The following is a 15812-nucleotide window of genomic DNA, read 5'->3' on the forward strand; positions in this document are numbered from 1 at the left end:
TCCCTACACATCTTGGAACACATTAAATAATTTAGCCTTATATTTATGGGGACTAATGCTTCAGAATACGCGATTTCGATTAACACGAACATTTTTAGGAACGAATTAGTCGTGCTAAGTGAGGGATTGGTGTATCGCAAAATAACACCGCAATTTACCTTAATTCGCGATAAAACACCGAAATCGCACAGCATTGAGAAATAAAACTGATATTAATATTTTGAGTATTTTGTGCTAAGATAATAATTAGACTCTGGCTAATGAATTAGACCACCCATGCAAGACATCGCGAAAAACAAGTTAACACGATGTTGACGGCACATCGCCATTTTTCTAAGTTCCAACATGGCCGCTTTGTAGTAATGAAAGTAAATAATGATTTACAGTATTCCCGTCACGTAATCATGACAAATTGAAACGAAAGCAGTAACTGCAATCATAAACAAATTAAAAAGAGAAAAACGTACCTGAGCATCAACACAAAGTTAATAAAAAATACCGGCGATGTTTTCAACACAATATAGCTGCCATGATTATCAACCCACTTCTTTGCTGCAAACTGTCACCTTACAGCTGTATTTACACATTAATATTGTAGAGAAATATAAATTTTTAATTCTTCCTTTCATGTTGAACGGTTAACCACCTCATGCTTTCAACTACGTTTGACTGGCTTGGCAACCTACTCGTAAACATGAACACATTGCACTACGCCGATTGATAAGCAAAATCAGTGACCTTTAACTGCCGTAACTACACTTCTCAGCAAATGCAACACGGCCGCGGAGCAAGTGAATACGGCGTCAACGGGACAAAGAACAGCAGCAAGAAATATTACAAGAATACTAAGTTGAGACATGCCGTGCCGAGGCAGCGGGCTAGGCGGCACCGGGCCGTGCCGAGGCAGCGTGCTAGGCGGCACCGGGCCGTGCCGAGGCAACGCGCTAGGTGGGACCGGGCCGTGCCGAGGCAGCGCGCTAGGTGGGACCGGGCCGTGCCGAGCTGTTTCAAGCCTACAATTTTTATTTGCCAACAGTGTTGACTTTAGAGTGCAGTATGCACCGTGCCACTATTATTTAGCCAAGCAAAACTTGCCTATCTGCTATCCTTTTGTTTGTATTGTGTACATTGTCAGAAGAATGCCTGAAATGATCAGTTTATTTTAATAAGAACTACGTGAGATAATAGCTAGGGCATCATGCCAAAGCATAAGGTAACGCCTCAGGTCAGGGCTGCCCAGTTTAAATTTGATGGATTTTATGTCACAGACAACATTCTTATGTGCAAGTTTTGCAACTGCAGGCTAGAGCATGAAAGGATGGATACTTTAAAGAAACACCTTGTAAGTGATCGCCACAATAAGCTGAAACTTGGAAGTTTATGCAAACGGCAGCTATCACTTCAAGAAACACAAGAAATCGCAAAAAAAAAAAGCCAAAACTGACAAGGAATTGTTTGTGAGAAGCACGACAGAAGCATTTGTTTCTGCAAGCATTCCACTGGAGAAACTTGACCATCCCAGTTTACGGACTTGGATTGCTAGTAATGTGTCTGGAGGTGGAGATTTGCCTAGTGCTGACACCTTGCGAAGAAAGTATGTCCCATTAATTGGTGAGAAAATGAAAAAGGAAATTAAGGAAAATGTTAAAGATGAAGACTTAATCATATTGTGCGATGAAACTACAGACAAAGGAGGGAATTGTGTTTTTAATATTCTCTTCAAGCCACTCAAATCCTCTTCAGTTAATAATGTGCACTTGGCAGCTTCAGTGATTTTGGACATTGCCAATTCAACATGTACTCAGGCCATACCTGAAACCTTAAATACATATGAAGTTAAGTTTGAGAACTGCATTGCGATTGTTACAGACTCGGCTGCGTACATGAACAAATGTGCAAATACCCTTGTTGGAGTTATTGGTGAACATTTGATACATATTCAGTGCTGGGCGCACAAAATTAATCTGGTAGGCAGTACTTGGCAACGTACTCTTAGTGAGTTAAACAGTTTTTTCGTGAATGTCAAAAGTGCTTTTTGGAACACAAGAAAAAGGAAACATGCTTATCTGTCGTTCCTTAGGGAGAAGCATGAAGATCGTAAGGAAGTCAAGCAATTTCCAATGCCAGTACCGACACGTTGGAACTCGTGGTTCAAGGCAGTTGTTTACATTGATCAATATCTAGATGACATAGTTGAATTTATGAATGAAGTATCTGACTGTAACAATGCGGGGGTGAATTTCATGAATGACATGTCTAAAGATCAACTTCAGGAAGTCAGAATACAAGCTTGTTTCGTCAGTGAAAATTGCCCAAAATTGGTTGCCTTAGTAGAATTATTGGAAGGTAACTCTTTCCCAACATCCCATCTTCATCTCAAATTGGAGGATATCTGCACCAAGCTGTAGTTGCTCAAGGAAGGAATATTTTCACCTGCTTTAAAGCAAAAACTTTCAGTTCTTCAAACTGTAAAACAGGCTGAAGTAACAGCTAAATTGAAAACAGCTACTCAACAAAGCGAAACTAAGCTCAAAATATTGATGTCCACAGATCCTGCCAGAAATATTTTCAAAGCATGCAGTGAACTATTAAATCCAAGGCACCTCACAGTTCGATCCATTAACGAAAAAGACATAGCAAATTTAATGTGCAAATTGCCAGCTTTCAAAGAACCACGTTTGCAACCACCAAGTATTATTGAAGGTTTGACAGTCCTGAAACGAGTAGTTTCAGAACAGTTATGAGACGCACACACACAGACTGTTGATCTGTGTCAAATTCTTTGTTCACTTAAAGCAGAATATTCTGAATTTGCAACATTTACTTTAAAATTACTATGGTTGCCTCCAACCAATGTTGATTCAGAGAGGTATTTTTCTACATATGCTTGCATAGTTAGCGACAGAAGAAGAAATCTCAAACCAGAAAATGCTGAAGTCTATACAATGGTGTCTTTCAACTAAACATTTTTATTTTACATTGAAATTATTGCTTTCCAATTGGGACATTTGAAACTGTATTTATTAATTAACAATTACAAAGACCTATGCTTAATATTAAGCAATGCCCTGCAGTTGTAAACCAGCCTATTAAAGTTTTTTTTTATTTTTTAATCTAGGTGTCATGTAAAGTGAAATTCTCAAATATGTGTAGTTTATTTGTACAGGAATCTTACTTTTTTTTATGTTTATTAGTAAAATTCCATATGTATAGTTAATACATTCTTTTAAAATTTGTGGTGTTGTTTGAATATGTAGTTCATAAAACCATTCTCAAAAGTTAAACATGAAAAACCAAAACAGCGAAATAAAACCGAAATTTGATTTTTTCAAAACGAAATTTAAGGAAAAATAAAACCACTTTTACGGGACTCTATGTATAGGTATCTTTATATATTAAAAAAATCTGTTAAAGCTGTTTCGGTGCTTCTAGTTGTTGTAAATATGATAGTATTTTATTATTTTGATACATATAATTTTAACACAGTGTTAAAATATTTTTGCGAAACTAGACGTAACTGCTATCATAAGTTAATTTTATATATTGGATTTATTACATTTCTTATGCAGAGAAATAGTTATTGCAGTTTGGAGATATTATGAAAAGATACAATTAGTAAAATATGAGTTTATAATATGAAATAAAGGGACCTACTATATACTATTACAAAACCAACGAGGACGCGTGTTGCTGTCAAAAGTAAAAAAAAATAAAAAAAAAAACATTTATGCGGTTTTGGAACCAAATAATTCAAATGTGTTAGCAAACACTGCACGTTTGTAAGCGTACAGCTGCTACATTGGTATGGCACAGTTTTGCTAGTACATCATTCAGATTTCTAACCACATCATTTCCACTTTCATGTATAATATATTTTGAAAGTATATTATATATTAGGTCATGTTTGGTTCACGCAATAGGACTATTAATATAAATACAATAAATTTTGCCACGATAGAGAATAAATTGTTAACAATTAAAGTTTTACAGAGTACCGTCAAATCATATCTATAAAATATTAGGAAAAAAATATTCCAATGTTAAATATTGTTCAAAGGAAATGGAAGAGTTTTCGTCGATAAGCTTCTTTCTAACTTCAAAATAAGACTTACTGTCACTGACACCATTTTTGTAGTCGATATTTCAAAAACAATGTTATTTCGTCCAGAACTGATCTGCGATATTTGGGACATCTAGCGGGCAAACTCTAAACCCATCGTGGAATACTGTGCCTGACGTCTAGTGGTGTAATGCTGAACTCACACATAATTCGATCGTTGGTTCAGCTACACGCGTCGGTTAAATGATAAGTTTTAAACTAAGTAATTTAAATTCTGTACGGTATGTAAACATTTAAGCAACTTAGAAATGTTCAGGATACTTCATTTACATTGTGTGCAAAGCAAAAGCCTTGTACAGTTTTTATAAATACCTAATATTTAGTTTTAAAATATTCTTAATAAACATTTCATAAAAAAATAATTTTTTTATATCATATTTTTAAAATTCAAAGCTTTCTTTACAAAACTATGTCTATTACGTTTGTATACCTACAATGATATTCATGGGAGAAATAATTTCCCTAGTGGCTGCAAAACTATGGATCTTAGCCTTAACCTAACCTAACCTAACCAACCTTTCAATTCAGTTACTATTCACATAATTTTCCAGAACCTACAACTCTATGTATTGATTCTGAAAATTTTCATGAACCACAAAATACAGTGGAATCCAATTCACTTCATGAAACACAAGATTTTTTTTTTTCATGCTGTTTTCCAAATTAGTGATTCAATGAGCTAATATTTACATAATTAAACTCTAGTTACTCTGCATTTTATTTTTATGGCAGCCAGATAAATTGTATTTTAGTTCAGTAATATTGTAAACCCAATTTCTGCTGATTTCATCGGAAACCCAAAACCATTATTTAGGTTTTTTAATTTTTTTTCAAGTCACAATGTCTGATTTGTAATAGATACGTACAGCAAGTAAGCTGGTACTGTGTTGCAAAGTGTTAGGTTGAATATAACTACTGATTTATACGTAGTTGTAACTACAAAAAATAATTTATTTAAATTGACACTGCAATAGTGTGTCTGTCAGAGTTTTGTTGATTTATAGGCCATGGTTGTCAACGATTTAATTATTTTTTCCCACTATTTGTATGTTGTAATGAAACAAAAACAAATATTAGTTGTTTTGTTAAGTTTGAAATGTCTGCACCTGATTACCGAGACAGTAGTGAAAAAAATTTGAATACTTGTTGCATTGTTAAAATAATGATTATTGTGTTAAACTTATTATTAATGGTTAAATAAAACATCCTAGTAACACAATATAACCACATTTATATCCGCCATTTCCTCGACTCGTTGCTGACTACACAAACAAAGGTTAATTCTCTACATCCCCCTTAAATTTTAAGTTATTTTGTTTTTACATTTTAGATAACTTTAAATTGCCCCTAAGTAAACAGGAAGGAAGTACAGTACAACTTTCAATCAATGGGCACAACAGATATCATATTTCTAAACATTATGAATTTTTGAACAGACAATGCCTTTGTGAGCATATCTGCGACATTATCCTCCGATCTCACATACTCCACAACAAGTTGATTCTTTGACACAACATCTTTAATAAAATTTACTCTAATGTCAATGTGTTTCGACCTTTTTGAGTTTTCATGATTGTTTATCATATGTATAGCACTTTGATTATCACAATATAACACAGGCACAGAGTCACTAGATGAGATGTTTTTCAGTAGACCATCAAGATGAAGAATTTCACATGTTGTCTGAGCTGCTGCAACATACTCTGCCTCTGCGGTCGACAGTGCTACAGTCTGCTGTTTTGTAGACTGCCAAGACACGAGGTTTCCTGCGAAGAACACTGCTGATCCACTGGTACTCTTTCGGTCTTGCTTATCTCCTGCCCAATCAGCATCCGTGTATGCCACCAGATTCTCGTGCTGATTTCTCTTAAACACTAAACCATAGTCTTTGGTGATACTCAGGTACCGTAGTATTCGCTTCGCTGCGTTCCATATACAGTTGGTTGGTCTGTCAAGAAATCTGCTTAGAAATGATGCTGCAAACATAATATCCGGCCTACTCACTATACACACATACATTAAACATCCAATAAGCTGCCTGTAGGGTACATTCACATTCTCTCCCGTTGGGTGTGGGATTGCATCATGTGACATTGGTGTTTGCATCCCCTTGCATTTTTCCATGTTGAATTTCTGAAGTATATTTGCAATCAGATGTCTTTGAGATATCGTGATTTTTGTCCCATCATTTACAATTTCCATGCCCAAAAATGAATGTACTTTTCCCAAATCTTTGGCATTAAATTCATCTTTCAGGTGACATACAGATTTCTCTATTTCTTCAATGGTACCAACAAGTAAAATATCATCTACAAACACAATTAAATGCAAGTCTTTCTTGAGATAAAAACAGGCATCACTAGCAGAACGTTCCAATCCTGACTTAGTCGCAAATATGTGAAACCTCTGATTCCAACATCTTGGAGATCCTTTAAGACCATATAGTGCTCTCTTCAGTTTTAATACTTCAGCATCACATACAACCCCTTCTGGTTTCTTAATGTAAATGTCTTGATTTAGTTCTCCATTGAGGAAGGCAGTGGGAATATCCAATTGCCTCAGTTCAAAGTTCTTTTGCAGTGCAAATGATAACAATGCCCTGATCGTTGTCATCTTTGCTACTGGAGAATACACATCGTAGTCACAATTTTCTTGAAAACCACGTGCCACCAATCTTGCCTTTTTGAGTCCATTTTGTTTTGTCTGGAATATCCATTTTGTGTCAATAGGTTTAACTCCCTCTGGTAACTTGGCAGGTTCCCAGGTATGGAATTTATTGTGAGCATCAAGCTCGACTTCTACTGCTTTTTCCCAGCCATTTCCTGTTTCAACTGCTTCAGAGAATGTAGTTGGGTCACCAGTCATCAAGCAATACGCACTATACAATTCATATTCACCCAGTCTTCTTGGTAGTGACGTGGTCCTCCTTTGTCTTTCTGGTAGGTTGCTCATAGTCGTTCTCTGTGAATTGTTGTCAAATCCTCTAAAATCTTCACTTTCATCCAGGTCCACATTTTCCTCACATCCATCAGTTTCTTCCATACTAATTATTAGGTTAGGATCGACAGTTACTTCCTGAAAAACCACATCTGTCTCATCAAATGTAACATCTCGTGACACTCCTACACAATTTGTTACTGGGTCCCACAGCCGGAATCCATTTGGACTATATCCGACCATCCTCACAGGTGTTGCTCTTGATTCCAATTTTCCTGTCTGTGGCAACTTGACAGCCCAGGCCTTTGCACCAAAAATTCTTAACTTAGACAGATCAATCCTTCCATAATACACACCAGCAGGAATTCCCCCACTTAGCACTGTTGTAGGTGACCGATTAATTTGGTATGCAGCTGTTCTGATTGCTTCGCCCCACAGAAATTTTGGCAAGTTAGTCTCGACGAACATGCTTCTAACTTTGTTAAGTAGAGTCTTGTTCATCCTCTCACTTACTCCATTGCTCTGTGGACTATACGAGGCTGTGTACTCTAATCTCACACCTTTGTCTGAACAAAAGGATTTTAGTTCATTGGATGAGAACTCACCCCCATTGTCACATCGCACACGACTGACAGAACCTCTCCCAAGCTGAGAATTCAACTGGTTGATATACTTTATCAAATTTTCTCCTGCCTCCGATTTGTTTGCAAGCAAGTACACAACAACAAAATGTGAATAATCGTCAATAATAGTTTGATAGTACCTCTCGCCGTCCTTTGTTGGAGGATTTACTGGCCCCCCCACATCAGTATGCAGAAGTTCTCCAATTCTCTGAGACCTTGGTACCTTGACGACATGAGTCACACACTTTTTTTGAAGTTGGCAGGCCCATTGACGTCAAGCTCTTGCGGTTCAAATGTCCGAGCCTCCGGTGCCACAGGTCCTCTACTTCTGCCAGGGTACACTTTTCAGCTTCCCTAAGTGAGAAACTTATGACATACAGTTTCCCAGCCAATTCACAAGGAATTTTCAGATCACTATCATCTATTATTTCTGCCACATTTTCATGAAAGATCACCCTTTTTCCAGACTTTACAATCTTCACAACAGATAGTAGGTTCATTGTCAGGTTAGGGACAATAAGTGCTTCTATTTTTATTACTAACCCATTCTTGTGAAGCCCAAGGGTTCCTACCTGTGTCGCCATCAACTCTTCGCCATTTGCAACTCTGATATTTACCGGCTGCTTGAGTTCCTTAACCTTAGACATATGATTTTTCACGTTCATACCAACTAGATGATCTGTACATCCCGAGTCTAGAACAAACTGAATTTCATGCGTTTCTTCACTACACAACACAGTCTCTTCACTAGTTGCCACAAACGATACTTCTTTGGTTTGACCTTCTCCATCATCGTAGCATAGATAGTTACTTCTACTTGCGTAGCAATCTCTATTTTCATGCCCACGAAACGGGGGTCTTCCATAACCTCGGTCCCGCGAGATGTTAAGATTTCCCCCAGATGATTTATAATTAACCTTATAGCGTCTTGGACAATCTGCTATAAAGTGTCCTGTTTCACCACACTCAAAAAACCTCTTAGGTTTAGACCTATTGTTAAATCGTGTAATAAATGAGCTCTCACCTACCTCACTTGTCTGCATATGGTTCAATTTCAATTCAGCATCCAACAACCTCGATTTCACAAAATCCAAAGTCAAATCTGTGTCTATCGTTTCCAGAACCGTAATTACTTTCTCATATTTCTCAGGTAATGTTAATAACAAATGGCACACAATATCATCTTGCTCGAGCTTTGAGCCCATCCCTTCCAGGTCCCTGACTAAGTTGTCAAACATATTAAAATGATCCTGAAGAGAAGTCGTACATTTTAGGCTTAACAACTTTTTCCGCACAAGCAACTTTGAAATAGTGCTTTTTCTTTCGAAGACGTTACTGAGGGCGGTCAACATACCCCGGGCAGTTTCACAGTCCCGAACATAATCAATATGACGATCACTCACACAGTTTATAATGATATTCTTAGCTCGCCTGTTTACAGCTTCAGCCTCTTCTTTCTTGGTCGAATCAGCCGTACATCTATCCCCTTCTTGATTCACAATCCACTTTATTCCCTTTTCGTCCAATAGGCACAGAACACGGTATTTCCAGTTTTTAAAATTTGTGTCTGTTAACTGTGGATATGAAGTTGTACTGATATTAGTTGCCATGCTTTCAGGCTCGTACACACTCGAAACTGTTTCTCAACTACGGATTACAATACCGGCCACGACTTCAACATTAACAGGCTGACTGTTTATCTGTTTCACTGAGTTTCTGGGCCTATAACCTGTTAAACTTATTATTAATGGTTAAATAAAACATCCTAGTAACACAATATAACCACATTTATATCCGCCATTTCCTCGACTCGTTGCTACAACAAAAACAACTTCCAGTGCTGACTACACAAACAAAGGTTAATTCTCTACATATTGTTCATGTTTTTGACTAATTAATTCCTGTTGAAACATAAAAAATTAATATTTATATAACACAAATATGATAAACGACAAACTCACAAAGTATGTTTTGTTAAATAGTCATAAGCAAATGAATAATCTTTATTTTGAAGTGTTAGTATTCAATGCTGAATCAAATACAAGTAATAAACTATTTGTACTTGTATCCAAAAATATTAATATTTGCACAGGTTGAAATAATGCACACGACCCAAACAGAAAACCAATCAAACACCATCTGTTTACATACATGTTTTCTAAGCCAATTACAGCACTTAATACAATACATATAATTATCTGCTGTAAAGAATTACACACCTCCGCAATTTCTCCTAGTCGGCTAATGAAATAATCTTCAGAGAAACTTAATATTACTGATTTCCCACACTTTAGAAGGACCACTCGTTCTTTCTCACGTAACTATAGTTACCAACAAAGATCACATAATTTTCTAGAACAAATAACCATACTAAAGTACTGGAAAGCAAGGAAATACAAATCAGGAAATATATTAAAAAAATGCAATTTGTTAATCTACTGATACCAGCAACTACAATTCAATAAATTTCTTCACTAGACATCACCACCATGCATAGCTGCATGATGCATACACCACAGCTAGTTGGTGCAGAATGCTACTGGTATAGAGTATGGCAGGCCAGTACCTGGGGCAGCGGGGTGCTCTTCTATAGTTATCTCCTCCTTCACTTGCTGGCACAGACCGGTACAGGAACACTGCAACACACACCAACCCTGTCACCTAGGCTCACTAACCTACATGAGTTGTGCACTACAAACATAGGGTCAAGTTCTTGTTACATACAGTGAGACTGTTGAGATTTTTAATATATCACTCAGTGCCGGTTGCTGTTGATCTTTCCAAAAGAGCTATAACAAAGAGAATCATAGTTAAAAAAGAGGCCATTCAAAAAAAAATTATTTTGTAAAAATATTTTGTGAATGCAACTACAAAATATCAAAATGTTTGTAATTGGACGTGCCAGATAGCATTGCAAGCAGTGTTCCGAAGTGTTTTCAAATGTGTTGACGGCATTTGCTAAGAAAGATTCAATTTGACATATGGATAACGTACATCAATTAGATATTATTATGAGAATGCTGTTGTAGAATGTGTTAAGGTTAAAATTATATTTTTTTTTTTTGATGTTATGATAAACAATTAATGTGACAGCAACATAAAATCAAAAATACTTCATTTCACATGTGAAAAAAATCAGTCAGTAATGGTGGGAACAGTCATTTTAGGAAAGATCTTAGACTAAGACCAGCGTTTCCAAAATTATGTATGTCTGCACATCTGCGAGATGAACAAAACACAGTAAACTCTCAATTACCCTAGCACTGATTATCAGGATTTCGGGTATCCGTGTTTAAATTATTTTTAATTATTGTTCTGTTATATTCTCAAGCTGTAAAAATAGATGGTATCGCTCCAGCGTATTGCTTCGACCATCCTGTCACCATGTGGGAAAGCTGATTGGTGCTGTCACACCCGAGGGGGATGACCTGACACTGCTTCACTCTAGTCTCCGTCTGGCTTGTTTCACTGCCGCTACTTTCCGCCCGCCCGTCGGCCCGGCAGTGACGTGACTTATGGAAACTTTCCTGTATTAGGTCTTTGAAAAAAGTATGTCTCGGAGAGTTGGGGTATTTACAGGGTGGCCACTCTATTGGAGATACATAATTCCAGATTTTTACAGGTTTTAATGCTTTTTTTTTATTTTTTTTTTTAAAGATTTTCCAGAGTTTGCAAAAAGAAGTAACATTTTTTTTTTTAATTTGTGTAATCAAAGATGATTCAAAGCACAAAGTTACTTAATTTCCTAATATATTCTTAAATCTTCAGTTTTATTTTATATTGAAAATGAGTTTGAATAGCTTAAAAAAAAACTTATTTTGCCAGTAACAACACAAACACCCACACACAAAGTACACTGTAGTTCATAATGACTAATTAAAAAAGCATGAGTAATAAATGGTGGGTATAAGAGTTGTTTTACCAGCTATTGAAAATACAGTGACACTGAAATGATAAAGAACACTCACTGCTTTAAAATCACAGCTACCTTGTAATTAACAATAACCACGCTCTATACCACAGAAATGTTTCTTAATCAGCACGAATGAAAAGTAAAATAATATTATATATACAGTACAGTATCTTTATCCGAACCTCCAAAAACAGGAAATATTTCAGAAATGACTTAAAAATTGCTCAATACACACAAAAAATACACAAAAAACACATACAAAAATCACACACAATTCTGAATTTGTTTTCATGCCGAATATTTTTTACACAGTTAACAAAAAAACTGTTAAGCCTGAGAGGGAGGAGAAGAAAGGGGTAATGTAAATAAACCAGCCGGTGTTTAAGTGTGTATGTGTTTTGTAAGCGTGCGTAACCACATCTTGAAAAATGTCGAAGGTCTTCCCCCACCCACAACTTTGGCTAACAGATTACATGTCCGAGAACTGGCAAGGCACACAATATTCGTGCCTATCTTGACATGTGAGTCATGAAGCGTGTATTCTATACACCCCTCACTTGAAACTGTATCTTGTCTTTGCAAGGTGCATTTTTGTGCTATTAATGGCAACATGTCATACGTAACACTGCAACTAATGCATGTATTGTAGCAATACGTACAGCTCAGATTTGTGAAAAACTTTCTGGTTTCAGCACGATAGCATCTGAGCTTCCCCTTCTTCCCAAAATTTACTCAAAATATCCTTTGCCTGGCAGTGGTGCGGGGAACTGGAGAGATCGCAAGTGATGTAGTGATGCAGTAGGACAGGATGAAGTGATAATGTTAACTAATCAGACCTATCTTTACTAAACACGTGTGTATGGGCTGAAGGAAAAAGAGAACAACTATCAGCAACTGCTCTGTCTCTCGAGAGCACAGACAATACACACTTCAGGATTCACTTTTCAGAACATCATCAGCTACTCAGGGAAGATGGCAGACACCCTTCTGTTCTTCCCTCACTTCTTTTGTTTTCCTTTTCCTTCTCCTTACCTCCCATCCTTGACCTAGCACGGCGACTGTCACAGCATTTATCTTTGAGTCTCGGATCTCCATTGTACGTCAGACCATTACATTCCCGATTAAAAACAATTGTTGCAGATGCAATTTATAGATATCTTTACAATTTGCAATTAAATTTCTACAACTTTTATTCTACTCATTTTTTTTTTTAAATATGGTGCACCATTCACAAGAAATAGTGTGCAATTGAGACATTCTTAAAAGGTTCAGGAATATAACTTTGACTTAAATTTTCTATATTCTGTTGTGTATTATGAATCCTCATAGCTATCCCGCCGATGTCAGCTCTTGAAGTAGATAAGTTCCACAGGTTCTCAACACTGACAATCAGTATCCTAGTGATTAAACGTATAAAAGATACTCTACTGTACTTCTGTTAAAACCACATTTCAAAATATAAGTACCTATATCAGCTATGTTTACATTTTTTTTAACAAAAGAATGATCTGACTAACTGTACCTGCTTCTCTTAGCAACATGTAACTATCCGGACAGTAATATTGGTTTCACTGTCAGTAAAGGATGGTTTGGAAAAGTACGCGATATAAGCTGAAGGTCATGGCCAGCCGACTAATGATAAATTACATAACCACGTATCTCCCGTTATGCTGTGTCGTATTTATCATACAAAGTTCGATGGGAGGCACATAAAGATAAACGGTGTGACATATTTATCGGTGAATGTTATTCTACTCAATTACGTAAAGTATATTTTCCTACACAATTTTGGAACACATTAAATAAATTAGCCTTGCTAATTATGGAAATACTTCTGAATACGCTATTTCAAATAACACAAACATTTTTTGGAACGGATTAGTCGTGCTAAGTGAGGGATTAGTGTAGTTGACTGCCATATCTCCCGCAGATGGAGTAAAATGAACTAAAGGGACCAACTTATAAAAACTCGCGTTGAAAACACTAAGAAATATGATATGGACATAGCTCAGACATGCAACATATTTTTCTTACATATGATGTTTTGTATTTCTAAGTTTGTAATGGTAGTTCCTAGTTAGTTTTGTATAACTTGTAATATACATAGATAGGATGTCCGTGAAAGACCGGACTTTTTTTTTTTTGATCAGATAGAGAATAAATTTCTGAGACAGGAAGTCTTTGCCGATTTTTGATCCGACCCATAGGTAATTAGTAATTAATTAAAATAATTAACCAATAATGAGCGCGCACATGCTCGCTTACTGCTGCTTGCCCCCTTATACTCTTGGTGCGCCGTGAGAGACAGTAAGAAGTAGTACCTCGCGTGTGTGTGTGTGTGAGTGAGTGTGTGTGTGTGAGTGTGTGTGTGAGTGTGTGTGTGAGTGTGTGTGTGTGTGTGAGTGTGTGTGTGTGAGTGTGTGTGTGTGTGTGTGTGTGTGTGTGTCTCTCTCTCTCTCTCTCTCTCCCGGTAGTATATATTGACCGGTCCTGAAACTGGGTCCGGGGCGTGGATTGAAGATTGTTTACATTGTGACGTCACGGCGGCCATCTTGGATGAGCGTAACGGGACACAGTGTAACGGGACAAGTAGGACATTGACCTTTGACCCTCAAAATTTGCCAAAATTGGACAAAATTTGGCCAAAATTCCTCAAAAATCGCCAAAATTTACATTTTTGTGGAAAAAAATTCCGCCAAAAAATCTTAAAAAATTCCACAAATTAAAAATTTCTCTTTTCGAGGGAAAAATTCACGTTTTGATTCTCTGTCGCCATATTGATTTTTTTATGTTCCACTGGAGGCTGCCATATTGGTTACCGTCGACTTTGTTTCAGCTGTTTGTTCCTAGATAGCGCCAGCATCGCTCTTGACTTTTTTATGTTCCACTGGAGGCCGCCATCTTGGATACCGTCGACTTTGTTTCTGTTGTTTGTTCCTAGATAGCGCCAGCCGCGCTCATGTTTTTTTCTGTTCCGCTGCAGGCCGCCATCTTGGATACCGTCGACTTTGTTTCCGTCGTTTGTTCCTAGAGAGCGCCAGCGTCGCTCTGTCTCATCACATAAGGTCGATGTTCCATTACCTACCATAGCTATGATGAACCTTATCAACATTTTAAATTTAATTTTTTATGAAAAATATATTGGAAACGCTGTGATTCGAACCATCGCAGCTCTGATCTCTAGGTTGGTAAACATACGCCTTTAATCGCTCGGCCATCGAGACATTTACCAGACTGAAAATTAAATAAGGTATATATAAAAATAACATGCATATTTGGACTTGTAATTGTTTTTAATTTAAAGTAATAATAGCACCACCTGTTCGAGACAGAACCACCATCTTGTATTAAGATGTAACTGTTGCAATTATCGTTATGGTCGCCATCTTAAAAACAGCTCGGGGACTTAGATTATATTCATTATTGGACTTTGGATCTAAGTTGAAGATGTAGTTAATGGTTGGTGTGAAACACAGTTAGGACTTGTGTTTTCGTCGAGTGAACAATTGCTCCACGAGTTGGGTGACTGAAACGCACCTGCTGATTTCCTAGAATAGATGGCAAATGTGTAAAGATATAATGATGGATTAAAAATATAAATTAGAAGGTGTGTCATATTATTCTCATGTCCACAAAGGGTTCTGGAATCTCTCATGCTTGTGTTCTTAGTCACGTCTGCACAGAGCAGTCTGCACTCACCAGTTTGTTCAACTCCTCCGTGATTGGCTCCTGCTTCACACAGACGTCTTGTGTCGCTGGAAACCCAGTCCAGCCTACCCTCTTACACACCCAGTTCTACAGGTGTGGTTGCCACCCGCTCCTAGCCCAACTATCAGGCCGGGAGTAAGGGGGAGGCAGTACCGGCAGGTATGCGTGCGTGCTAGGGCTAACAACCCTGGCATGTTTACCCATTAAATTGTTGCAGAAAATAAAGACAAGCCTCAGAGTACTCCCTGGAACTAGTCCAGGGGCAAGACCTTGCAATCCGTCACAAAACATTCCGCTAAGGCAAAGTGTAGCAGAATCCTTCTCCTGGACCCAACCTCCACCACTGAAGCCATGCCGCCGACGTACTCGGGGGGCCAGTATTGTGAAGGCGGGACCAGGCCCTCCCACAACCATATGGTCGAAAAATTCTGTGCATTCTGTTCCTCACAGTCCCCAGGCGTCACCCTGGCACTGCAGAAGGCATTAAGCTGATAAGAACAGATTAAAAACA

The 15812-nt window shown here is 37.5% G+C and overlaps 1 protein-coding gene across 6 annotated transcripts in view; it reads right to left on the reverse strand.

Moving 5' to 3' along the window:
* Window positions 1–15812, reverse strand: part of LOC134536598 (uncharacterized) — a 121849-nt gene that overhangs the window by 67925 nt on the left and 38112 nt on the right. For all 6 annotated transcript variants that reach the window (XM_063376373.1, XM_063376372.1, XM_063376371.1 and 3 more), the window contains one exon: window positions 10247–10316. In XM_063376373.1, the coding sequence (XP_063232443.1) occupies window positions 10247–10316 (70 nt within the window). The remainder of the gene's footprint in view (window positions 1–10246; window positions 10317–15812) is intronic.

Source organism: Bacillus rossius, chromosome 11 (genome assembly GCF_032445375.1).
Source record: "Bacillus rossius redtenbacheri isolate Brsri chromosome 11, Brsri_v3, whole genome shotgun sequence".
NCBI lineage: Eukaryota > Metazoa > Arthropoda > Insecta > Phasmatodea > Bacillidae > Bacillus > Bacillus rossius.